The sequence below is a fragment of the Bos taurus genome, chromosome X (assembly GCF_002263795.3).
Source record: "Bos taurus isolate L1 Dominette 01449 registration number 42190680 breed Hereford chromosome X, ARS-UCD2.0, whole genome shotgun sequence".
Classification (NCBI taxonomy): Eukaryota; Metazoa; Chordata; class Mammalia; order Artiodactyla; family Bovidae; genus Bos; species Bos taurus.
The window spans coordinates 67,124,550-67,152,035 of NC_037357.1; the positions used below are offsets into that span (position 1 = coordinate 67,124,550).

General features: G+C 36.7%; 2 protein-coding genes across 2 annotated transcripts in view; one reads left to right on the forward strand and one right to left on the reverse strand.

Annotated features, from left to right (window-relative positions):
- The window catches only part of APOOL (apolipoprotein O like), a 217,660-nt gene that overhangs the window by 76,908 nt on the left and 113,266 nt on the right, over nt 1-27,486 (reverse strand). The window lies entirely within an intron of this gene.
- Nucleotides 647-27,150, forward strand: SATL1 (spermidine/spermine N1-acetyl transferase like 1). Its single transcript, XM_059883696.1, has 6 exons — nt 647-1,829; nt 13,924-13,975; nt 24,543-24,623; nt 25,278-25,379; nt 25,976-26,016; nt 26,870-27,150. The coding sequence occupies exons 1-6, from the start codon at nt 1,335-1,337 to the stop codon at nt 27,038-27,040; spliced, it is 942 nt and encodes a 313-aa protein (XP_059739679.1). The 5' UTR covers nt 647-1,334; the 3' UTR covers nt 27,041-27,150.

Below are 27,486 nucleotides of genomic sequence, written 5' to 3' on the forward strand. Positions count from 1 at the left end.
CATCCTATTCCTCTGCCATCTTAGGACAACCCCCCTGCTTTGATGATTAAATGAAGTAATGCATACATAGAGACCTATTAGCAAACTGTGAGACTTCACAGCTTCAACCAACATTTTCTGGTATGTTTTAAAAAAATACAAGACACTCCATCTACAACAATATTAGCACCAGCACATAATCTATGTTATTAAGGAAGTGATCCAACAGATAAAAAGATAGGAAAAGGAATTCTATGAGGGGAGATGGGGTGAAAGGACAACATACCTGATCTCACAGATATGGGGGGTGGAGATAAGTATAGTGTGTATAACGGACAGGATAATATTATGGTAAAAATCCTGTAATTGGAATCAGATAGACCAGGGTCTGAATTCAGGCTCTTTGCCAACTGTTCAGATCTTGGTTAGGTTACCAAATCTTTTGAATAAATTTCCTTAGAATTGGGTATAATAGGGTTGCTGTGGGATTGAATGTCAAAATGTAAAAAAAAAATGTTCCCACTGAACCAAGGTCAGAAAATAATTCAAAAAGTAGTAGCCGCAGATATTCTTAATTATTTGTAAAGAAATATCTTCTTCATTAGGGACTTGAACACCTCTCTAGGAGAACTCTTTTAAATATTCTACCTCTATGGTGTGGGGAAAAGATAATAAGTAAAAGTTAGAACAAAAATAGGAAGTGAATTATTTCAGGGCTGGAGAATGGGGAAAACAAAAAGGTTTAGGGCAAATATCTTTAAATTGGTTGGTTAAAACAGTGGGCACTGAGGATGAATGTCAAGCATATGCTCTGAGATTTCCTTCTAGCTTTTTGTTTCAGCCCTGTCGCTCTTGGGAGGAGGAAATAAAGTGGTCAAGCAGGCCCTGCCTCACCCCCTCCCTCACCACTTGGGGGAGCACGTACACATGTAAATAAGGGTATTGTGACTTCATTGCTGTGAGGCAGTGCAAGGTGGTGCGGCAGTAATAGTCTCCCAGGGTCATTTTCTTCTGCCCCTCACTTCCAGCCCATTGGCAGGGAAAGGCCAGATGACAACCTGAAACCCAGATAAGCATACAGCTGTGACAGCTGGTGGTGTCAGCTCCAGCAAATCAGAGGCATTAATAATCTTTAGATAGCACTCCTTTATTTTCCCATTCTAGTCTTGATAGAGGGGTATCTCGAAGAACGAATCAAGTTGAGGAAAAACAGAAACATCCTACAGCCTCCCACCACAGAACTGTAGTTAAGGGCTCCTATTACATCAAGGCACTCAGTCATTGGCCAACCAGTCCTCTGCCAACCCACAATCCATCAACTAGTCATAAGCCAACTAGCCCTCAGCCAACCAGACATGAGTCAACTGGGTATGAATCAATCAAGCCTACCAGACATGAACCAGCCAGGCACGAGGTTACTTGGTATGAAGCAACTGGACGTGAACCAACGAAGCACAAGCTTAGCTGACACTAACCAACTTGGTCAACTAGGCATGAGGCAACCAGGTCTGTGCCAAATAAGCATGAGGCAATCTGGCACATGGCAAGAAGTCCTGAGCCAATCAGGCATGAAGCAAACAGGCATGAGCCAATCAAATACAAGCCAATCAAGTACAAGTCAGCCAGGCCTGAGTCAACTGCAACTAGGCCTGAGCCAATCAATCATGAGTCAACTAGGCCCGAGCCAATCAGGCACAAGCCAAACATGCATGAGCCAACTAGGAATGAAGCAGCCAAGCTTGAGGCAACCAGGCAGGAGCCAATCAAGCATGAGGCAACCAAGTGTGACTTCTTTTAGAGTAAGACCTGCAGAGGCTCAAGACTGCCCAGAAATCCTGCATCTAATTAAAGTAAGCTGCTTTCTCTTCATTCCATAGAGCTTCATGGCATTAGTTTAAGGCAGAGGGTACGGAAGGCATATTCTTTCTGAATCCTGCTACTGCTGCTAAGTCACTTTAGTCGTGTCCGACTCTGTGCGACCCCATAGATGGCAGCCCACCAGGCTCCTTCGTCCATCGGATTATCCAGGCAAGAACACTGGAGTGGGTTGCCATTTCCTCCTCCAATGCACGAAAGTGAAAAGTCAAAGTGAAGTTGCTCAGTCGTGTCCGACTCCCAGCTCTGTTAATTATGACTCATATATATAAATTAATGGAAGTTACTTAAGTTCTATAAGCTTCTGTTTTCACATCTAAAATCAAGATCATAATACTATCTATTCACAAGATTGTTGTAATGATTTAGAGTATAAAATGATTACATATTAATTGCTTGACTTATAGTAGGGGGCTTAAAAAATCAAGGGGGAACCAATTCATAGATATTTCAGGGACCTAATGTGTTATCCCTCCTGGGAAAATTTAACTTTAAAAAAGGATCTTCAATAAAAGGAATGCTTAACTCACATGAATGACCTGTCAGTGATAGAATTTCAAGCTAATAATAGCTAAGATTTTAGGATAGGGTATCTTTGTTTGAAGACCACACCTACTTGTGGAATCTCATGATTAACTGTCCAGAAACAATATTTGTCCACAACAATTTTTTTATGTATAATTTCAGACTGTTGTTTGACTACTGAAGCCCATCCACAGATATCCTCCTAAGAGTCCAAGGATCGGGGTTAAAATTTCTGATTTAAAAATTCATTTTAATTGTTTTCCTGGAATTCATCCCAGTGCAGTAAAAGGGACAAACAATTAGCCATAGCTACTGTGCTGGAGCTCTGTGGCACTCAAGGCAATCATTTATGTGACACACAACCTAAACAATTCCATATAAAAGCAGTTGGTTAGATGTTTTTAAAGGAATAAATATGTGGCTGGAACAAGGCACTCATAAAATATTTTTGTAATGTAACTGTTTCCATCTAATATATAATTTAAATTAGGCCAAGTTCCTGTTCCCTTGGATCATAGAATGTGTTTTCATGGGCAAAATAAAATACCGGAAGTTTTCGAGTGAAATCTGTCTGTCAAAATGATGCTAGGCCTGGTTACAGATCTGTAAGAAGTGGGTTATCTATCCTTCCATGCCTTCCATTCTATTCTATCCCCCCAGAGTTCCCACATAATTTCCCTAATTGGCATTAATCCACATGAGTAGGTCATCAATCAAAATACTATGCCCAACATGGTAATTATTCTCGAACCATATTTTTCCAGGTAGAAAATAATTTTAAAGAGCTTTTTTAGCTTAGTATCTGACATTCAGTTGGCAGTTAATAAAATTATTATTGAACAACAATGAATCTCTCTATCCAGAAAACTTACCTTCCTTATCTTTACAAAAAGGGTCCATTGTTATCACCAAGGGAAAAACATACCACTAGATTCTCTGACTTTAGTGAACCTGTATCTCTCAAGTTCCTAACCACATTTACTTTTGAATTTGCCTCTTGTGCCTAAATAAACACTATATGTTTCTTGGAAATAATTTAAATAATATTCACTGTAAAAAATAATAGAAAAGATAAATTATTCTGCATCACAGACATGAATATGATTCATTTGCTTTTACATGATCTTCTCTAATACATATGTATCTATTCATCCTAACTCGTATTCATTGCTAAGTTTGCAAGACATTCTCTTTGTAAATGAATTCATGAGAGTTTGCCATCATAATAACTCATTCCTTAACTGAAAGTTTTTCAGGTTTTACTTACTGTTCTGCCAAGAGTCTTAAAACTCTTCCAAGCATCTTTTGTATGCATCTGTTTTATCCTATTAATCACCACACCACAGCATTTTTTGGCGATCTAGCCACTTTATGGCTAGGCAGCCATAACTTCCTGCTTATCAGACTTTCCATTTAAAGCCTTTTTTAATGGTGGTTCTCAAAATGTGGTTTTTGGATAATTGGTGATCCATAAGAAGGACTGTGTACTGCTAATACTGATTTTTTGTTCATTATGCGAACATTGAGTATGTACTAGGGGAAGGCCATGTGCTAAGTACTATAAAGGATGTTGCTGCTTTTTAATCACTGTCATGTTCATCTCTTTTGTGATCCCATGGACTGTAGGCTCCTCTGTCCATGGGATTCTCTAGGCAAGAATACTGGAGTGGGTTGCAGTTTCCTTCTCCAAGTTATCTTACTAACGTAGGTATCAATCCTGTGTCTCCTGCACTGGCACGAACATTCTTTACCACTGAGCCACCTGGGAAGCTCCACTATAAAGGATATCAGGTTATTAAAATATAGTTGTTGCCCTCAAAGAACTTACAGTATCTTAGGGAAGGTGCTCAAAACAGCAGCCAAAATGCTCAAACTTCATTGGGTTCTGGTTGCACTGAGAATAAAATCCAAATTTCTTAGCAATGCTTTATATAATCTGGCCCTTGCTGTCTTCCTTATGTATTTTAAAGGCTTTTTCAATTATAAATTTAATGTGATTCCAGTCAAAATCTCCAAGAAGAATAAATGTGTGACCATTTCTAGAAAAATTCCAAAAAGAACAGTGATGAGTGGAGGTGATTCCTACCAGAAACTCTAAAGCTGTCAGTAATTAAAATATTATAGTAATCTATAAGTATAGATGCAGAGATAGATCACTGGAACAGAATGGAGAGTCTAGAAGTTCTCTTAGATATATATGTGAATATAGTACATAATAGGGTCTCCCTGGTGCCTTAGCAGTAAAAAATTTGCCTGCCAATGCAGGAGATGTGGGCTTGATGCCTGTGTTGGGAAGATTCCCTGGAGAAGGAAGTAACAACCCACTTCAGTATTCTTGCCTGGGATCTCTGGGATAATGTTAAATGCCCAAACCTTCGAATCATAGGAGTCCCAGAAGAAGAAGACAAAAAGAAAGACCATGAGAAAATATTTGAGGAGATAATAATTGAAAACATCCCTAAAATGGGGACGGACATAATCACCCAAGTCCAAGAAACCCAGAGAGTCCCAAACAGGAAAAACCCAAGGCAAAACACCCCAAGGTACATATTAATCAAATTAACAAAGATCAACAACAAAGAACAAATATTAAAAGCAGCAAGGGAAACACACACACACACACACAAGGGGATTCCCATAAGGATAACAGCTGATCTTTCAATAGAAACTCTTCAGGCGAGGAGGGAATGGCAGGACATACTTAATGTGATGAAAGAATATAACCTACAGCCCAGATTGCTGTAACCAGCAAGGATCTCATTAAAATATGAAGGATAAACCAAATGCTTTACAGACAAGCAAAAGCTGAGAGAATTCAGCACCACCAAACCAGCTCTCCAACAAATGCTAAAGGATCTTCTCTAGACAGGAAACACAGAAAGAGTGTATAAACTTGAACCCAAAACAACAAAATAAATGGCAACGGGATCATACTTATCAATAATTACCTTAAGTGTAGATGGGTTGAATGCCGCAACCAAAAGACAAAGACTGGTTGAATGGATATGAAAGCAAGACCCCTATATATCTTGTCTACAAGAGAGCCACCTCGAAACAAGGGACACATACAGACTGAAAGTGAAGAGGTGGAAAAAGATGTTTCACACAAATGAAGACCAAAAGAAAGCAGGAGTAGCAATACTCATATCAGATAAAATAGACTTTAAAACAAAGGCTATGCAAAGAGACAAAGAAGGATAGTACATAACGATAAAAGGATCAATCCATGAAGAAGATATAACAATTTTAAATATATATGCACCCAACATAGGAGCACCACAATATGTAAGACAAATGCTAACAAGTATGAAAGGGGAAATGAACAATAACACAATAATAGTGTGAGACTTCAGTACCCCAGTCACACCTATGGATAGATCAACTAAACAGAAAGTTAACAAGGAAACACAAACTTAAAATGATACAATAGACCATTAGAACTAATTAATATCTATAGGACCTTTCACCCCAAAACAATGAATTTCACCTTTTTCTCAAGTGCACATGGAACCTTCTCCAGGATAGATCACATCCTGGGCCATAAATCTAGCCTTGGTAAATTCAAAAAATTTGAAATCAATCCAAGCATCCTTTCTGACCACAATGCAGTAAGATTAGATCTCAATGACAAGAGAAAAACTATTAAAAATTCCAACATATGGAGGCTGAACAACACGCTGCTGAATAACCAAATAATCATAGAAGAAATTTTTAAAAAATCAAAATATGCATAGAAATGAAGGAAAATGAAAACACAACCACCCAAAAACGCGTGGGAAACTGTAAAAGCAGTGCTAAGGGGAAGGTTCATAGCAGTACAGACATATCTCAAGAAACAAGAAAAAAGTTAAATAAATAACCTTACTCTACACCTAAAGCAACTAGAAAAGGAAGAAATGAAGAACCCCAGGGTTAGCAGAAGGAAAGAAATCTTAAAAATTAGGGCAGAAATAAATGCAAAAGAAACAAAAGAGACCATAGCAAAAATCAACAAAGCCAAAAGCTGGTTTTTTGAAAGGATAAATAAAATTGAAAAACCATTAGCCAGACTCATCAAGAAACAAAGGGAGAAAAATCAAATCAATAAAATTAGAAATGAAAATGGAGAGATCACAACAGACAACACAGAAATACAAAGGATCATAAGAGACTACTATCAACAATTATATGCCAATAAAATGGACAACGTGGAAGAACTGGACAAATTCTTAGAAAAGTACAACTTTCCAAAACTGGACCAGGAAGAAACAGAAAAACTTAACAGACCCAACACAAGCACGGAAATTGAAACTAATCAAAAATCTTCCAGCAAACAAAAGCCCAGGTCCAGATGGCTTCACAGCTGAATTCTACCAAAAATTTAGAGAAGAGCTAACACCTATCCTGCTCAAACTCTTCCAGAAGATTGCAGAGGATGGTAAACTTCCAAACTCATTCTATGAGGCCACCATCACCCTAATACCAAAACCTGACAAAGATCCCACAAAAAAAGAAAACTACAGGCCAATATCACTGATGAACATAGATGCAAAAATCCTTAACAAAATTCTAGCAATCAGAATCCAACAACACATTAAAAAGATCATACACCATGACCAAGTGGGCTTTATCCCAGGGATGCAAGGATTCTTCAATATCCACAAATAAATCAATGTAATACATCACATTAACGAATGGAAAAATAAAAACCATAATGATTATCTCAATAGATGCAGAGAAAGCCTTTGACAAAATTCAACATCCATTTATGATAAAAACTCTCCAGAAAGCAGGAATAGAAGGAACATACCTCAACATAATAGAAGGTATATATGACAAACCCACAGAAAACATTATCCTCAATGGTGAAAAATTAAAAGCATTTCCTCTAAAGTCAGGAACAAAACAAGGGTGCCCACTTTCACCATTACTCTTCAACATAGTTTTGGAAGTTTTGGCCACAGCAATCAGAGCAGAAAAAGAAAGAAAAGGAATCCAAATTGGAAAAGAAGAAGTAAAACTCTCACTATTTGCAGATGACATGATCCTCTGCATAGAAAACCCTAAAGACTCCACCAGAAAATTACTAGAACTAATCAATGACTATAGTAAAGTTGCAGGATATAAAATCAACACACAGAAATCCCTTGCATTCCTATACACTAATAATGAGAAAACAGAAAGAGAAATTAAGGAAACAATTCCATTCACCATTGCAATGGAAAGAATAAAATACTTAGGAATATATCTCCCTAAAGAAACTAAAGACCTATATATAGAAAACTATAAAACACTGGTGAAAGAAATCAAAGAGAACACTAATAGATGAAGAAATATACCATGTTCATGGATTCGAAGAATCAACATAGTGAAAATGAGTATACTACCAAAGCAATTTATAGATTCAATGCAATCCCTATCAAGCTACCAACAGTATTCTTCACAGAGCTAGAACAAATGATTTCACAATTTGTATGGAAATACAAAAAACCTCGAATAGCCAAAGCAATCTTGAGAAAGAAGAATGGAACTGGAGGAATCAACCTACCTGACTTCAGGCTCTACTACAAAGCCACAGTTATCAAGACAGTATGGTACTGGCACAAAGACAGAAATATAGATCAATGGAACAAAATAGAAAGCCCAGAGATAAATCCACGCACATATGGACACCTTATCTTTGACAAAGGAGGCAAGAATATACAATGGATTAAAGACCATCTCTTTAACAAGTGGTGCTGGGAAATCTGGTCAACCACTTGTAAAAGAATGAAACTAGAACACTTTCTAACACCATACACAAAAATAAACTCAAAATGGATTAAAGATCTAAATATAAGACCAGAAACTATAAAACTCCTAGAGGAGAACATAGGCAAAATACTCTCTGACATACATCACAGCAGGATCCTCTATGACCCACCTCCCAGAATATTGGAAATAAAAACAAAAATAAACAAATGCGACCTAATTAACCTTAAAAGCTTCTGCACCTCAAAGGAAACTATTAGCAAGGTGAAAATACAGCCTTCCGAATGGGAGAAAACAATAGCAAATGAAGCAACTGACAAACAACTAATCTCAAAAATATACAAGCAGCTCAACTCCAGAAAAATAAATGACCCAATCAAAAAATGGGCCAAAGAACTAAATAGACATTTCTCCAAAGAAGACATACAGATGGCTAACAAACACATGAAAAGATGCTCAACATCACTCATTATCAGAGAAATGCAAATCAAAACCACTATGAGATACCATTTCACACCAGTCAGAATGGCTGCAATCCAAAAGTCTACAAGCAATAAATGCTGGAGAGAGTGTGGAGAAAAGGGAACCCTCTTACACTGTTGGTGGGAATGAAAACTAGTACAGCCACTATGGAGAACAGTGTGGAGACTCCTTAAAACCTGGAAATAGAACTGCCTTATGATCCAGCAATCCCATTGCTGGGCATACACACTGAGGAAACCAGAAGGGAAAGAGATATCTGTACCCCGATATTGATCGCAGCACTGTTTATAATAGCCAGGACATGGAAGCAACCTAGATGTCCATCAGCAGATGAATGGATAAGAAAGCTGTGATACATATACACAATGGAGTATTACTCAGACATTAAAAAGAATACATTTGAATCAGTTCTAATGAGGTGGATGAACTGGAGCCCACTATACAGAGTGAAGTAAGCCAGAAAGAAAAACACCAATACAGTATACTAACGCATAAATATGGAATTTAGAAAGATGGTAACAATAACCCTGTGTACGAGACAGCAAAAGAGACACTGATGTACAGAACAGTCTTATGGACTCTGTGGGAGAGGGAGAGGGTGGGAAGATTTGGGAGAATGGCATTGAAACATGTAAAATATCATGTATGAAACGAGTTGCCAGTCCAGGTTCAATGCACGATACTGGATGCTTGGGGCTAGTGCACTGGTACGACCCAGAGGGATGGTGTGGGGAGGGAGGAGGGAGGAGGGTTCAGGATGGGGAACACATGTATACCTGTGGCGGATTCATTTTTATATGTGGCAAAACTAATACAATTTTGTAAAGTTTAAAAATAAAAAAAATTTATAATTAAAAAAAAAGAAACAAGTAAAAAGTTAAATAAATAACCTAACTCTACACCTAAAGCAACTAGAAAAGGAAGAAATGAAGAACCCCAGGGTTAGTAGAAGGAAAGAAATCTTAAAAATTAGGGCAGAAATAAATGCAAAAGAAACAAAAGAGACCATAGCAAGAATCAACAAAGCCAAAAGCTGGTTCTTTGAGAAGATAAATAAAGTTGACAAACTATTAGCCAGACTCATCAAGAAACAAAGGGAGCAAAATTAAATCAATAAATAAAGTTGACAAATTATTAGCCAGACTCATCAAGAAACAAAGGGAGAAAAATTAAATCAATAAAATTAGAAATGAAAATGGAGAGACCACAACAGAGAACACAGAAATACAAAGGATTATTAGAGACTACTATCAGCAACTATATGCCAATAAAATGGACAAAGTGGAAGAAATGAACAAATTCTTAAAAATACAACTTTCCAAAACTGAACCAGGAAGAAATATAAAATCTTAACAGATTCATCATAAGCAAAAAATTGAAACTGTAATGAGAAATCTTCCAGCAAAGAAAAGCCCAGGACCAGACAGTTTCACAGCTGAATTCTACCAAAAATTTAGAGAAGAGCTAACACCTATCCTGCTCAAACTCTTCCAGAAGATTGCAGAGGAAGGTAAACTTCCAAACTCATTCTATGAGGCCATCATCACCCTAATACCAAAACCTGACAAAGATGCCACAAAAAAAAGAAAACTACAGGCCAATATCACTGATGAACATAGATGCAAAAATCCTTAACAAAATTCTAGCAATCAGAATCCAACAACTCATTAAAAAGATTGTACATCATGACCAAGTGGGCTTTATTCCAGGGATGCAAGGATTCTTCAATATCCATAAATCATTCAATGTAATGCACCATATTAACAAATTGAAAAATAAAAACCACATGATCATCTCAATATATGCAGAGAAAGCCTTTGACAAAATTCAACATCCATTTATGATAAAAACTCTCCAGAAAGCAGGAATAGAAGGAACATACCTCAACATAATAGAAGGTATATATGACAAACCCACAGCAAACATTATCCTCAATGGTGAAAACTTGAAAGCATTTCCTCTAAAGTCAGGAACAAGACAAGGGTGCCCAATCTCACCACTACTATTCAACATAATTTTGGAAGTTTTGGCCACAGGAATCAGAGCAAAAAAAATAAATAAGAGGAATCCAAATTGGAAAAGAAGAGGTAAAACTCTCACTGTTTGCAGATGACATGATCCTCTACATAGAAAACCCTAAAGACTCCACCAAAAAATTACTAGAGCTAATCAGTGAATATAGTAAAGTTGCAGGGTATAAAATCAACACACAGAAATCTCTAATAATAAGAAAATAGAGAAATTAAGGAAATATTTCCATTCACCATTGCAACAACAACAACAAAAAAATACCTAGGAATATATCTACTTAAATAAACAAAAGATCTATATATAGAAAACTATAAAACACTGGTGAAAGAAATCAAAGAGGACACTAATAGATGGAAAAATATACCATGTCCATGGATCAGAAGAATCAATATAGTGAAAATGAGTATAGTACCCAAAGCAATCTATAGATTCAATGCAATCCCTATCAAGCTACCAACGGTATTTTTCACAGAGCTAGAACAAATAATTTCACAATTTGTATGGAAATACAAAAACCTCAAATAACCAAAGCAATCTTGAGAAAGAAGAATGGAACTGGAGGAATAATCCTGCCTGACTTCAGGCTCTACTACAAAGCCACAGTCATCAAGACAGTATGGTACTGGCACAAAGACAGAAATATAGATCAATGGAACAAAATAGAAAGCCCAGAGATAAATCCACGCACATATGGACACCTTATCTTTGACAAAGAAGGCAAGAATATACAATGGAGAAAAGACAATCTCTTTAACAAGTGGTGCTGGGAAAACTGGTCAACCACTTGTAAAAGAATGAAACTAGAACATTTTCTAACACCATACACAACAATAAACTCATTATGGATTAAAGATCTAAACCTAAGACCAGCAACTATAAAACTCCTAGAGGAAAACATTGGCAAAACATTCTCTGACATAAATCACAACAGGATCCTCTATGACCCACCTCACAGAATACTGAAAAGAAAAGTAAAAATAAACAAATTGCACCTAATTAAAATTAAAAGCTTCTGCACAACAAAGGAAATTATAAGCAAGGTGAAAAGACAGCCTTAAGAATGGGAGAAAATAATAGCAAATGAAGCAACTGACAAAGAATTAATCTCAAATATATAAAAACAACTCCTGCTGCTCAATTCCAGAAAAATAAACAACCCAATCAAAAATGGGCCAAAGAACTAAACAGACATTTCTCCAAGGAAGACATACAGATGGCTAAGAAACACATGAAAAGATGCTCAACATCACTCATTATCAGAGAAATGCAAATCAAAACCACAATGAGGTACCATTTCACGCCAGTCAGAATGGCTGCTATCCAAAAGTCGACAAGCAATAAATGCTGGAGAGGGTGTGGAGAAAAGGGAACCCTCTTACCCTATTGGTGGGAATGCAAACTAGTACAGACACTATGGAGAACAGTATGGAGATTCCTTAAAAAACTGGAAATAGAACTGCCATATGACCCAGCAATCCCACTGCTGGACATACACACCGAGGAATCCAGAATTGAAAGAGACAGGTGTACCCCAATGTTCATTGCAACACTGTTTATAGTAGCCAGGACATGGAAGCAACCTAGATGTCCATCAGCAGAGGAATGGATAAGAAAGCAGTGGTACATATACACAATAGAGTATTACTCAGCCATTAAAAAGAATGCATTGAATCAGTTCTAATGAGGTGGATGAAACTGGAGCCTATTATACAGAGTGAAGTATGCCAGAAAGAAAAACACCAATACAGTATACTAATGCATAAATATGGAATTTAGAAAGATGGTAATGATAACTCTGTATGCAAGATGGCAAAGGAGACACAGATGTATAGAACAGTCTTTTGGACTCTGTGGGAGAGGGCAAGGGTGGGATGATTTGGAGAATGGCATTGAAACATGTATATTATCATATGTGAAGCGAATCGTCAGTCCAGGTTCAATGTATGATATAGGATGCTCAGTGCTGGTGCACTGGGATGACCCAGAGGGATAGTATGGGGAGGGAGGTGGGAAGGGGGTGCAGGATGCGGAAAACATGTACACCCGTGGTGAATTCATGTCAATGTATGGCAAAACCAATACAATATTTTAATGTAATTAGCCTCTAATTAAAATAAATAAATTTATGTTTAAAAAGTTTAAACAGTTTTGTGATAATTGGGGAAAAAAACAAATGTGAAATTCCACCTTCTTACACACAGATGAAAGCAAATTAATCAATTATTAATATATAGAACTTAAAACAGTTTGGTGGTTCCTAGAGGTGGGAGGTGGGGGTTGGGGAGATGGCTGAAGGTAGTTAAAGGGTAAAGACTTCCAAGTATAGGATAAATAAGCTCTGGGAATGTCATGTACAGTGGCTATAGTTATCAGAGAAGCCCATAGTTGACAAAACTGTAGTGCATATTTGAAAGTTATTAAGAGAGTTGATCTTAAAAGTTCTCATCACAAGAGATAAATTGTAACTATATGATGTCACTAATGTTAACTAAACTTATTGTGGCAATCATTTCACAGTGTATACATACATCAAATCATTATGTTGTGCACCTTGGACTAATACAATGTTATATGTTAATTATATCTCAAAAAAGAAAACTGGAAAAAAAATTAAGAAAGAAACAAAAGTCACTATTTTTATAATTCCAAAATGGTGATTGCCTTTCCAAATATGAGATCAAAACTGTGAAAAATTAATTTGAAGGTGTAGAAAAAATGATATTAAAAAGCCAAATAAATTCTAGTGTTAAATTGGAAAGAACACCTAATAAGCAAATACAACAGACTTCTCTGTAAAGTCTATGAAATTTATAATACATAGACTTTGTTATATCTACCTCGAATGCTCAGAGAACCTTTGGGCTTTACTTCCTGATTTCATTGTATTCAAAGCTAGTTACCTAGATAGTTACCTAGTTACATAGATAGACCTTCATAGGAGTGATGTATTGACATAGTTAATCTCTCTGTATATTTATTATCTTGTTGCATATGTTATTTTGAATTTTAAGTTTCTAGATGACTGGAGTTAAATCTGACTCACTTTTAATACTACCCACAACATCATAAGTTAATAAATGCTCAATAAAAACTTCATGATTATCATCTTAATAATTTGTTACTAGGAATCCCCTGGTAGTCTGCAGGTTAGGACTTGGTGCTTTTACTGCCATGACATGGATTGAATCCCTGTTTGGGGAACTTAAAGATCCTGCAGGTGTGCAGAATGCCCTTTTTTTTTTTCGTAATTAAATAATTTGTTACTAAACCATAAACTGAAAGTTTTCTCTATTTTGACAGGAATTGGCTGCCTGTGAAAACATGCTAGATGCAGTGAAGTTGACATCAAAGGGTAAGATGTTTCATGGTATTTTCAGAGCTAGAAAAAGAAACACGGCATAATGTATGCACAAAGCATTACTTGTACCTAGATATGTGGATGCTGCTGTCCTTGGTGCACAAAGAAACTGTCATTAATAGTATCTAGATGTACGGGGCAAAAACTCATATGAAATAATATTAATAGTTTTGCCAGTGCAGCAGAATATTATATTTTCCCCATTTTTAAATTATGAAATTTATAGTTAAGTCATCTTTACAGCAGCAATGGACTTCAACTTTCAATATATAAAATGAGAAGTGTAGTTGATCAAAGACAGAATAATTTAATGCCCAATATGTTAAAAGCAACATGACAGGATGAAATGGATAAAAACAAAATGACTTAAAACTATTTTCAAGGAATTTGCTACATTTGATAGCCAGCAATATTAATAGGCTCAATTCAATTCAGTTCAGTCGCTGAGTCGTGTCCGACTCTTTGAGACCTCATGAATCGCAGCACACCAGGCCTCCCTGTCCATCACCATCTCCCAGAGTTCACTCAGACTCATGTCCATCGAGTCAATGAAGCCATCCAGTCATCTCATCCTCTGTTGTCCCCTTCTCCTCCTGACCTCAATCCCTCCCAGCATTAGAGTCTATTCCAATGAGTCAACTCTTTGCATGAGGTGGCCAAAGTATTGGAGATTTAACCTCAGCATCAGTCCTTCCAATGAACACCCAGAACTGATCACCTTTAGCATGCACTGGTTGGATCTCTTTGCAGTTCAAGGGACTCTCAAGAGTCTTCTCCAATACCGCAGTTCAAAAGCATCTATTCTTTGGCGCTCAGCTTTCTTCACAGTCCAACTTTCACATCCATACATGACCACAGGGAAAACCATAACCTTGACTAGACGGACCATTGTCGGAAAAGTAACATCTCTGCTTTTCAATATGCTATCTAGGTTGCTCATAACTTTTCTTCCAAGGAGTAAGCGTCTTTTAATTTCATGGCTGCAGTCACCATGTGTAGTAATTTTGGAGCCCAAAAAATAAAGTCTGACACTGTTTCCACTGTTTACTCATCTATTTGCCATGAAATGATGGTACCAGATGGCATGATCTTCGTTTTCTGAATGTTGACCTTTAAGTCAACTTTTTCACTCTCCTCTTTCACCTTCATCAAGAGGCTTTTTAGTTCCTCTTCACTTTCTGTGATAAGGGTGGTGTCATCTGTATATCTGAGGTTATTGATATTCTCCTGATAATCTTGATTCCAGCTTGTGCTTCTTCCAGCCCAGCGTTTCTCATGATGTACTCTGCATAGAAGTTAAATAAGCAGGGTGACAATATACAGCCTTGACATATTCCTTTTCCTATTTGCAACCAGTCTGTTGTTCCATGTCCAGTTCTGACTGTTGCTTCCTGACCTGCATATAGGTTTCTCAAGAGGCAGGTCAGGTGGTCTGGTATTCCCATCTCTTTCAGAATTTCCCACAGTTTATTGAGATCCACTCAGTCAAAGGCTTTGGCATAGTCAATAAAGCAGAAATAGATGTTTTTCTGGAACTCTCTTGCTTTTTCGATGATCCAGAGGATGTTGGCAATTTGATCTCTGGTTCCTCTGCCTTGTCTAAAACCAGCTTGAACATCTGGAAGTTCACGGTTCACATATTGCTGAAGCCTGGCTTGGAGAATTTTGAGCATTACTTTAATAGCATGTGAGATGAGTGCAATTGTGTGGTAGTTTGAGCATTCTTTGGCATTGCCTTTCTTTGGGATTGGAATGAAAGCTGACCTTTTCCAGTCCTGTGGCCACTGCTGAGTTTTCCAAATTTGCTGGCATATTGAGTGCAGCACTTTCACAGCATCATCTTTCAGGGTTTGAAATAGCTCAACTGGAATTCCATCACCTCCACTAGCTTTGTTTGTAGTGATACTTTCTAAGGCCCAATTGACTTCACATTCCAGGATGTCTGGCTCTAGGTCAGTGATCACACCATCGTGATTATCTTGGTCATGAATGTCTTTTTCGTTGGCTAGTTTAGTTCAATTGCTCAGTTGTGTTTGACTCTTTGTGACCCCATGGACAGCAGCAAGTCAGGTTTGCCTATCCATCACCAACTCCTGGAACTTGCTCAAACTCACATCCATTGAGACAGTGGTCCCATTCAAACATCTTAACCTCTGTCATCCCCTTCCCCTCCTGCCTTCAGTCTTTCCCAGCATCAGGTTCCTCAGATCAGGTGGCCAAAGTTTTGGAGTTTCAGCTTCAGCATCAGTCCTCTCAAAGAATATTCAGGACTGATTTCCTTTAGGATGGCCTGGTTGAATCTCCTTGCAGTCCAAGGGACTCTCAAGAGTCTTTTCCAACACCGCATTTCAGAAGCAGCAATTCTTCTGTGCTCAGCTTTCTTTATATTCCAACTCTCACATCCATGCATGACAACTGGAAAAACCATAGTTTTGACAAGATGGACCTTTGTTGGCAAATTAATGTCTCTGCTTTTTAATATGCTGTCTAGGTTGGTCATAGCTTTTCTTCGAAGGAGCAAGCTTCTTTTAATTTCATGGCTGCAATCACCATCTGCAGTGATTTTTGGGAACCCAAGAAATTAAAGCCCATAACTGTTTCCATTGTTTCCCCATCTATTTGCCATGAAATGGTGGGGCCAGATGCCATGATCTTCATTTTTTGAATGTTGAGTTTTAAAGTCAACATTTTCACTCTCCTCTTTCACTTTTATCAAGACACACTTTAGTTCCTCTTTGATTTCTGCCATTAGGGTGGTGTCATCTGCATATCTGAAGTTATTGATATTTTTCCAGGCAATCTTGATTCCAGTTTGTGCTTCATCCAGCTTGGTATTTTGCATGGTGTACTTTGCTTATTAGTTAAATAAGCAGGGTGACAATATATAGCCTTAAAGTCCTCCTTTCCCCTTTTAAAACCGGTCTGATGTTCCATGTCCAGTTCTAACAGTTGCTTCTTGACCTGAATACAGATTTCTCAGAAGGCAGGAAAGGTGATCTGGTATTCCAGTCCCTTGGAGATTTTCTCACAGTTTGTTGTGATCCACACAGTCAAATGCTTTATTGTAGTCAATAAAGAAGTAGATGTTTTTCTGGAATTCTCTTGCTTCTTCTATGATTCAGTGGATGTTGGTGATTTGATCTCTGGTTCCTCTGCCTTTTCTAAATCCAGCTTGAACATCTGAAATTTCACAGTTTACATACTGTTAAAGCCTGGCTTGGAGAATTTTGAGCATTACTTAACTAGCGTGTGAGATGAGTGCAATTGTGCAGTAGTTTGAGCATTCTTTGGCATTGCCTTTCTTTGGGATTGGAATGAAAACTGACCTTTTCCAGTCCTGTGGCCACTGCTGAGTTTTCCAAATTTGCTAGCATATTGAGTGAAGCACTTTCACAGCATCATCTTTTAGCATTTGAATAGCTCAACTGGAATTCCATCACCTCCACTAGCTTTGTTTGTAGTGATGCTTCCTAAGGCCCACTTGACTTCACATTCCAGGATATCTGGCTCTAGTTGAGTAATCACAGCATCATGATTATCTGGGTCATGGAGATCTTTTTTTGTATAGTTCTTCTGTGTATTCTTGCCACCTCTTCTTAATATCTTCTGTTTCTGTTAGGTCCATACCATTTATGTCATTTATTGTGCCCATCTTTGCATGAAATGTTCCCTTGGTATCTCTAATTTTCTTGAAGAGATCTCTAGTCTTTCCATTCTATTGTTTTCCTCTATTTCTTTGCATTGATCACTGAGGAAGACTTTCTTATCTGTCCTTGCTATTCTTTGGAATTCTGCATCTTTCTTTTTCTCCTTTGCCTTTAGCTTCTCTTCTTTTCACAGCTATTTGTAAGGCTTTCTCAGACAACCATTTTGCTTTTTTTGAATTTCTTTTTCTTGGGGATGGTCTTGATCCCTGCCTCCTGTACAATGTCACAAACCTCCATCCATAGTTCTTCAGACTCTATCTATCAGATCTAATCCCTTTAATCTATTTGTCACTTTCAGTGCATAATCGTAAGGGATTTGATTTAGGTCATACCTGACTGGTCTAGTGGTTTTACCTACTTTCTTCAATTTAAGTGTGAATTTGCAATAAAGAGTTCATGATCTGAGCCACAGTCAGCTCCTGGTCTTGTTTTTGCTGACTGTATAGAGCTTCTCCATTTTTGGCTGCAAAGAACATAATCAGTCTGATTTCAGTGTTGACCATCTGGTGATGTCCATGTGTTGCATTGTCTCCCATGTTGTTGGAAGATGATGTTTGCTATGACTAGTGTGTTCTCTTGGCAAAACTCTATTAGCCTTTGCTCCACATCATTTCGTACTCCAAGGCTAAATTTGCCTGTTACTCCAGGTATCTCTTGACACCCTACTTTTGCATTCCTCTCCCCTATGATAAAAATGACATCTTTTTTGGGTGTTAGTTCTAGAATGTCTTGTAGGTCTTCATAAAATCTACAAGAGGATGAATTAGAACATTTTATGCAGGGAATGAGAGAAGAAATGAAATGATTAAAGTGTACAGTCCCTGACTTACATATAGTATGACTTTAGGATTTTTGGACTTTATAATGGTTGAAAAGAAGTACACATTCAATAGAAACTGTACCTCATATTTGGAAGTTTCTCCTTTACCTGGGCTAGCTATATGGATAAAATGCTTTCTTATGATGCTAGGCCGAAGCAGTGAGCTGCAGCTCCTTGTCAGTGTTGTGATCATGAGGGTAAATAACTGATACATTTACAACCATTCTGTACCCGTACAGCCATTCTGTTTTCACTCAGTATTCAATAAATTACACGAGATACTCAATACTAAAGTATTCTAAAATAGGCTTTGTGTTAGATAATTTTGCCCCACTCTAGGTTAGTGTAAGGGCTTCTTCTGTGGCATTAGTGGTAAAGAACCTGCCTGGCAATGCAGGAAATAATAAGATGTGTGTTCAATCCCTGGGTCAGGAAGATCCCCTGGAGAAGGATATGGCAACCCACTCCAGTATTATTGCCTGGAGAATCCCATGGACAGAGGAGCCTAGCGGGCTGCAGTCCATAGGGTCACAAAGAGTCGGACCCAACTGAAACGACTTAGCATGCAGGCTAATCTAAGTGCTCTCAGCAGGTTTAAGGTAGTGAAGTGAAAGTCATTCAATCGTGTCTGACTCTTTGCGACCCCATGGACTATAAAATCCATGGTATTCTCCAGGCCAGAATACTGGAGTGGGTAGCTGTTCCCTTCTCCAAGTGATCTGCCTAACCCAGGGATCAAACCCAGGTCTCCAACATTGCAGGCAGATTCTTTATCAGCTGAGCTACAAGGGAAACCCAAGAATACTGGAGTGGGTAACCTATCCCTTTTCCAGTGGATCTTCCCGACCCAGGAATCGAAGCGGGGTCTACTTCATTGCAGGCAGACTCTTTACCAGCTGAGATACCAGGGAAGCCCCAGGTTTAAGGTAGGTTTAGGTTTAGGCTAAACTATGATGCTCAATAGTTTGAATATATTAAATGCATTTTTGATTTTTTGACATTTTCCACTTATGATTGGTTTATCAGGATATAACCCTATCTTAGGTCAAGTGAAGTCTTGACCTAGATAAAATTACACACTTGGAATTCCAAATGAATTTGAGCATCAGCTTCATCACTCCTGTGAAAGAGGATGTTAGAATATTTATTGAGATGACAGTGAATCTTCAGATCACTTTGGATAATATTGACATCTTAACAATGTTAATTTAAATCTTGTCTATGAACACAGGATAACTTTTAACTTTTTTAGGTCTTTAATTTCTTTCAGCAATGTTTTATAGTTTTTTGTATGTATTTCACCTCCTTGGGTAGATTTATTTCTAGGTATTTAGTTATTTTTTAGGGGTGGTTGTAAATGGAATTGCTTTTTAAATTGACTTTTTGGTTTGTTCTTTGCTGGTGTATAGCAATACAAATGATTTTTGTTTGTTGATCTTGTAGCCAGCAACTTTGCTGAATTTGTGTTAGTAGCTTTCCTTTGGATTCTTTGGGATGGTCTATAAGTAGGCTTATGTCATCAGAAGATAAGGGCTTCCCAGGTGGTGTTAGTGATAAAGAACTTGCCAATGCAGGAAACGTGAGATGATCCCTTGGAAAAAGGCGTGACAAACCACTCTAGTATTCTTGCCTGGATAGAGATCGTTTTACCTCTTCCTTTCTTATTGGGATGGCTTTTATTTCTTTTTCTTGTATAATATCTCTAGCTATAACTTCCAGTGCAATGTTGAATAGCAATGTTGAGACTGGGCATCCTGTCAGTTGCCTTTTCTGTAACAATTGAGATGGTCCTATGCTCTTTTTCCCCCTTTGTTCTGTTAACACGATTGATTTCCTTATACTGAACCATCCTTTCATTCCTAGGATGAATCACACTTGGTCATAGTGAATGATCCTATTAATATGCTGTTGGGTTCAATTTGCTATTAATATTTTGTTGAGTACTTTTGCATCTGTATTAATAAGGGATATTGGTCTTTAATTTTCTTGTGATGTCTTTCTCTGTATTTGGTATCAGAATAATGTTGACTTCATAAAATGAGTTAGAAAAAGTTCCCTCCTCTTCAATTTTTGGGGAAGAGTTTGAGAAGGATTGGTGTTAATTCTTTAAATGTTTGGTAGAATTCCCCAGTGAAACCATCTGGTGGTCCCTGACTTTTCTTTGTTGGGAGATTTTTTATTATTATTATTGATTCAAATTCTTGTTATAGTGCTGTTTAGATTTTATTTCTTCTTGAATTCATAAGTTTCAAGGAATCTGTTCATTTCTTTTTGGCTATCTAATTTGTTGGTGTACAATTCACAGTACTTATAATCCTTTTTATCTCTGTAAGGTCAGTGGATTTTAATTATCTGCCATCTTTTTTTTTTTTTTTCCTCTCTCTCTTTTTCAGTCTACCTATAAATCTGTTGACTTTTTCAAATAACCAAATTTTGGTTCCATCGACTTTCTTATTGCATTTCTATCTTCTATTTAATTTAATCTCCTTTCTAATCTTTATTGTCTTCTTTCTGCTAGTTCTGGTTACTAAGGTGTTAGATTAAGCTATTGCTTGAAGCCTTTCTTTTCTTTCTTTTTTTTTTTTTAATGTTGGCATTTCCAACTATAAGTTCCCCTCTGAGCACTTCTTTCACTGAATCTCATAAGTTTTATATGTTGTGTTTTCCTTCTCATTCATTTCTTTTTTTCTGATTTTTCTTTTTACTTCTACTTAGCCATTAGTTGTTTGAGTGTATTGTTTAATTTCCACATATTTGTGAATTTCCTAGTTTCCTTCTGTTGATTTCTAGTTTCAATCTATTGTGATTGGAAAAGATACTCTGTATGGTTTTGACCTTTCAAAATGTATTAACACTTGATTTTTGGCCTAACATGTGGTCTATCCTTAAAAAAAAAAAAAAAGAGAAAGTTCAATAAAAATGTGTATATGTTTTTGGGTCACGTGTAATACTTCTGTTAGGGGTCCAGTTGTTCTATAGCTTTGTTCATATAATCTATCAATATTAATGTATTTATCATTGTTCTGGTTGTTCAGTATATTATTGAAATTGATGTCATGAAGTTCCCTACTATTATTTTAGAGCAGTCTCTATCTTCAATTCTGTCAATATTTGCTTCATATACTTCGGAGCTCTGATGTTTGGTGCATAAGTGTTTATAAATGTTATATCTTCTTGCTGAATTGAACTTTCTATCATTATTTAATATCCTTCTCTCCTGTAACATTTTTCTACTTAAAGTCTATTTTGTGTTATATTAGTACAGCCATTCCAGCTTTTTTTTTGGTTACTATTTGCATTAAATGTCTTTTTCCTTCATTTCACTATCAACCTTCTTGTGTTTATTAAAATTATTTTTATTTTAAAAATATTTTAATTGGTGGATAATTACTTTACAATATTGTGATGGCTTATGCCATATATCAACATGAATCAGCCATAGGCATATATGTGACCCCTCCCTCTTGAATCTCTCTCCCTCCTCCCTTCCCACCCCATCCCTCCAGGTTATCACAGAGCACCAGCTTTGGTTACCTGCATAGAACCTATTATACAGAGTGAAGTAAGTCAGAAAGACAAATGTTGCATACTAAGCATATATATAGAATCTAGAAATTTATTTTTAATTGGAGGATAATTGCTTTACAATGTTGTGTTGATTTCTGCCATACAGCAACAGCAATCAATACTATATATTCTTGTTTTTGTTTTTGTTTTTAATCTAGAGTCTCTTATAAGGGTTTCCCTAGTGGCCCAGTTGGTAAAGAGTCTGCCTGCATTGTGGGAGAGTTGGGTTCAATCCCTGGCTTGGGAACATCCCCTGGAGAAGGAAATGGCAACCCACTCCAGTATTCTTGTCTGGAGAATTCCATGGACAGAGGAGCCTCGTGGGCTACAGTCCATGGGGTCACAAAGAGTTGGACTTGACCTTTTTAATAGTCAGTCTCTTATAGATAGCATATAGTTGGGTCATGCTTTTTTTTTAAAATCCATTCTGCTAATCTCTGTATTTTGATTAGGACATTTAATCCACTTATATTTAAAGTAATTACTGACAAGGAGGGACTTCTGACATTTTCCCATTTGTTTTCTATATAGTTTTTGGTCCTTCATTTCCACATTTCTACCTTCTTTTTATTTTTGCAGTAAAATGTTTTGATTCTCTTCTCATTTCCTTAGGTGTATATTCTATAGATATTTTCTTTGATGTTATCACAGGGATTATATTTATTAAGTTGGCTAAAAATATTTGTTCAGGTTTTATGGAAAAACCCAAATGACCTTTTGGCCAACTCAATAACATCTAAAAGTTGTAATAGTAAAATTTGTATTTATATTAGCTTAATGTCAATAGTGTGCAAAAACTCTTCCCTTATATATCTCCATTCCCCCTTTTTAAGTTATTGATGTCACAGATTACATCTTCATACATTGTGTGCCCAAGAACAAACATTAATGACTAATTTTATGCACTTGTCTTTTAAATCATGTAGAAAATATAAAGTAGAACTATAAATAAATTTGAGGTAACACTAATTTTTTATAATTGCCCATATGTTTACCTTTAACTAGGCACCATTATCTTTATTTCTTCATATGGCTTTGAGTTATTACCTATTTTCCTTCCATTTCAACCTGAAGGACTCCTGAAAGACTCCATTTCGTGCAGGGCAGGCCTAGTGATAATGATTTCTTCAGCTTCTTCTTCTTCTTCTTCTTTTTTTTTAGTTTGGTGGAGAACTGGGGATATCTTAATTTCTCCCTCATTTTTGAAGGATTTTTTGGTGCATATAGAATTCTTAGTTAAGTTTCTGCACTCTTCCTCTCCTCCCCTGTCCTCTGTACTGGCTGCCAAGGTTTCTGATGAGAAATCAGATGATAATCTTATTGAGGATCCATTGTATGTGACAAGCTATTTCTGTCTTGCTGCTTTCAAGATTTTCTCTTTAATTATGTGTTTTGGTATTGATCTTTTGGGGCTTATACTACTTGGAGTTTGTTGAACTTGGATTTGTAAAATGATATATTGCATCCAATTTGGGAAGTTTCCAGTCATTATTCAAATATTCTTTTTTCCTTACTTTCTTTCTTCTCCTTCTGAGAGTCCCATAATACATATGTTGGTGTGCTTGATGGTGTTACACAGATACCTTAGGCTTTTTACTTTTCTTCATCTTTTTTTTTTTTGTTTCCTCAGACTTGATAATTTAAATTATCCTATCTTTAAGTTCATTGATTCTTTTTTCAGCTTGCTTAGAAATTTGGATTTTGAACCCCTGCAGTGCACTTCTATTATACTTTTCAGCTTCAGAATTTTTTGGTGGGGATTATTCTTTATAATTTCTATTTCTTTACTGATATTTATACTTTGTTTATACATCTTTTTCCTTTGTGCATGTCTCCCTTTAGCTATTTGAGTACATTTAAGACAGTTGTTTAAAAGTGTTTGTTGATGATCGAGTGGGTGGGGGTAGTTGGAAGCCACCACTAGGCTGATGGCTGAATTTCACCAAAATTAACTGCAATTTATCAGTCAAGCTGTCCTCTGGAAGCTGCAAGTACACAGCAAAAGAGACACTGATGTATAGAACAGTCTTATGGACTCTGTGGGAGAGGGAGAGGGTGGGAAGATTTGGGAGAATGGCATTGAAACATGTAAAATATCATGTATGAAACGAGATGCCAGTCCAGGTTCGATGCACGATACTGGATGCTTGGGGCTAGTGCACTGGGACGATCCAGAGGGATGGTATGGGGAGGGAGGAGGGAGGAGGGTTCAGGATGGGGAACACATGTATACCTGTGGTAGATTCATTTTGATATTTGGCAAAACTAATACAATTATGTAAAGTTTAAAAATAAAATAAAATTAAAAAAAAAATAAACTCTAGTTCCAAAATATTCACTTTAGGCAGTTTATGCCTGTACAATTGTTGTACACGTGAAGAAAGGAATTCTGGGATTGCCAACTCCACTATCTTCCTTCTCTTTACTCTAAACTTTCTAATATATTTTATGTGAATCAATATTTCAGATTTACTCAGGGATGGCTTTGGGGACAATCCCCTTTTCTACTGTCTGATTGCAGAAGTACAGAATCATCAAAAACCATCAGGTAAAATAAACTTCCATTTTTCAATTTAATCAAGAGTATATTTTCTCTACCCTGAAAACAAAGTACAGTTTGATAGCATACAGTTACTCTTAAGCCAAGGAGATGAGTGTAAGTACATAAACTAAGTCTTGCTTTCTGAAAGAGAAAATGTGTGGTATGTATTTATGTTGGACTTCCCAGGTGGCACTAGTGGTAAAGAACCAGCCTGCCAATGCACAAGACATGAGAAACAGGTTCAATCCCTGGGTCAGGAAGATCCCCTGGAGAAGGATATGGCAACCTACTCCAGTATTCTTGCCTGGAGAATCTCATGGACAGAGGAGCCTGGTGGGCTACAGTCCATGGGGTCACAAAGAGTCGGACAAAACTGAAGTGACTTAGTATACAGCACACATGCATTTATGTTTGTATATGCATAGAAACAAATTAGGAAGAATGTACTCCACACTGTTAAAAGATGGGTTAGCTCTTAAATGTTGTATTATAAGGACTTAAACCTTCTTTATTACATATTTCTGTATTTAAAATTTTGTCCAGCAAGCTTTTATTACTTTAATAGATAAAAATAAACACAAAGATATTCCATTTTGGAGGAAAGAACATTGTAAGATTCAATGATTTAACTTCTTTATACCCTATCTTTCCTCTTCCTAGGTAAAGTGACTGTTGGATTTGCCATGTACTACTTTACTTACGACCCCTGGATTGGCAAGTTACTTTACCTAGAGGACTTTTATGTCATACAAGCTTACCGAGGTCAGGTAACACATAGTATTACTTATATTTTAAAAATTAAAATGGTATATTTAAAGGAGTTTTAGTATAAATATGCTGTTTAAGTTAGTTTATGTAAATACTTTCTATTTCATTAGACTGATTACTATCCTAGTTATCCTAGCATATGGTGTGGTGAAGACTCAATCACAGATTAGAAAAGATTTATTAGTTCCCATCAAGGCTTGAATAAGCCAAGTTATCATAGCTATATTTTTATCTTTTTTTTTTTTGTTTTCTTTTTTTTTAAGCTATTTTTTTAATCTCTAAAACATGCTTTTATATTTTGTGTTGATTTGTCTAAAATGAATAAGAAATATATTCCGTGATAAGATGATAGTGACAAGGACTCATTTCCTCTTCACTGATCTTTAAAATAAATCCAAAGTCTTTTCCATTACCTTTGGAACCACATTCCATTTCGGAAAAAGAGATATGGAAAGCATTCATGAGCTGAATTTCAACACAAGCTATTATGAATATGTAACAACCAGATAACAGGCTTTAAACTAAAGCAAACAAATTGTTAAGTGGAATTTTTCAACATTTTTTTTCGTTTTGTATTATCTATTGAAAAGGTCTAGGTATTGGAGCTGAAATGCTGCAGAGGCTAAGTCAGGTATACATTACAGTTACTATTGTTATTCTATATGTTATCCTTTTCTTCATCAAATGTTATTATTTAACATTGCATAGATACTTTATCTTAACATCAAAACATAATCTCAAAATATACTTAATTTTTTCCCAATTAAACAGGTTTTCAAATTAGGTCTTATTTGACATGTTTAAAAGCTGATATAATCCACAACCACATTATATACCCTTTTGCTACAAAGCAGAAGCAAGCAAAAGGGAGATTAGAAGGCAATTTACCCATAAAATGTGTCTACAGTATGAATATGCTGCTGCTGCTAAGTCGCTTCAGTCGTGTCTGACTCTGTGCGACCCCATAGACGGCAGTCCCCCAGGCTCCCCCATCCCTGGGATTCTCCAGGCAAGAACACTGGAATGGGTTTGCATTTTCTTCTCCAATGCATGATAGTGAAAAATTAAAGTGAAGTCGCTCAGTCATGTCCGACTCTTAGCGATCCCATGGACTGCAGCTTACCAGTCTGCTCCGTCCATGGGATTTTCCAGGCAAGACTACGGGAGTGGATTGCCATATCTTTGCCACAGTATAAAAAGATTCTTTTGCATTTCAGAAATACATATAGGTTAACTTTTTCTGTAGAATAAAGAAAAAAAGCTGAATTTATTTTGGACTTCTAAAGAAAGGGTTTTAAAACTCAACAGTACATTTTTTATTTTTACAGATTTAGAGAACTCCAAGAGATAACTATTGCATTATTATTTGGAAGTATTTTACACACACACACAGTGCCTTGCATATAGTAGATTTTCCATAAAATAAATGTGATAATGAAGATTATACTTTTAAATAAAAGTAATGTCTGTTTGTTTTTAAACAGATAGCCATCAGAAGGCAGTGTAACTGCATGCAGTTTCTTGTCGTCATTTGGAACCAGGCTTCTATCGACTACTACACTCGTCGAGGGGCTTTAGACCTTTCTTCCGAGGAGGGCTGGCATCTGTTCAGGTTTAACAGAGAAGAACTCATGGACATGGCAGGGGAAGAGTGAAAGGTGACTTATCACTTGTCCCAATATAGGCTCCAACATCTGAATGTTAACAACTTGTCCCAATATAGGCTTCAACATCTGAATGTCGCCTAAATCCAACAGCAATTTGACTGTCGTATAATACAGCAAGTGAACAAACTCTGGCTTCAGCAGATCTTTGAAACAGATTTTGTAGATACAACTTGCCATTATCTGAATTAACATACTAATGGTTAGTAGCAGAGCTGATAACCCAAAAGAGAAGATAATTCAAAAATAACTTATACTTGGCTTTAGGATATTTATTTTTCTACTTACTGTATCCTATGAAATTTCAAATGCTTATATTTTCATATTGTAACACATCTGAAATTTGGATAAATATTATGATCAAATGGCAACACTTTTCCCTTTGAGGTCTTGGATTTGATGAAATACTGTACATTTGGTCACAAACAGATCTGAGG

Coding starts and splice junctions, on each gene's coding strand:
- SATL1 (XM_059883696.1), top strand. CDS start 1,335: ATGAGTCAACTGGGTATGAATCAATCAAGCCTACCAGACATGAACCAG. Junction 1,830..13,923: donor AAATCCTGCATCTAATTAAA/GTAAGCTGCTTT, acceptor CTATTTTGACAG/GAATTGGCTGCCTGTGAAAA. Junction 24,624..25,277: donor GAATCATCAAAAACCATCAG/GTAAAATAAACT, acceptor TCCTCTTCCTAG/GTAAAGTGACTGTTGGATTT.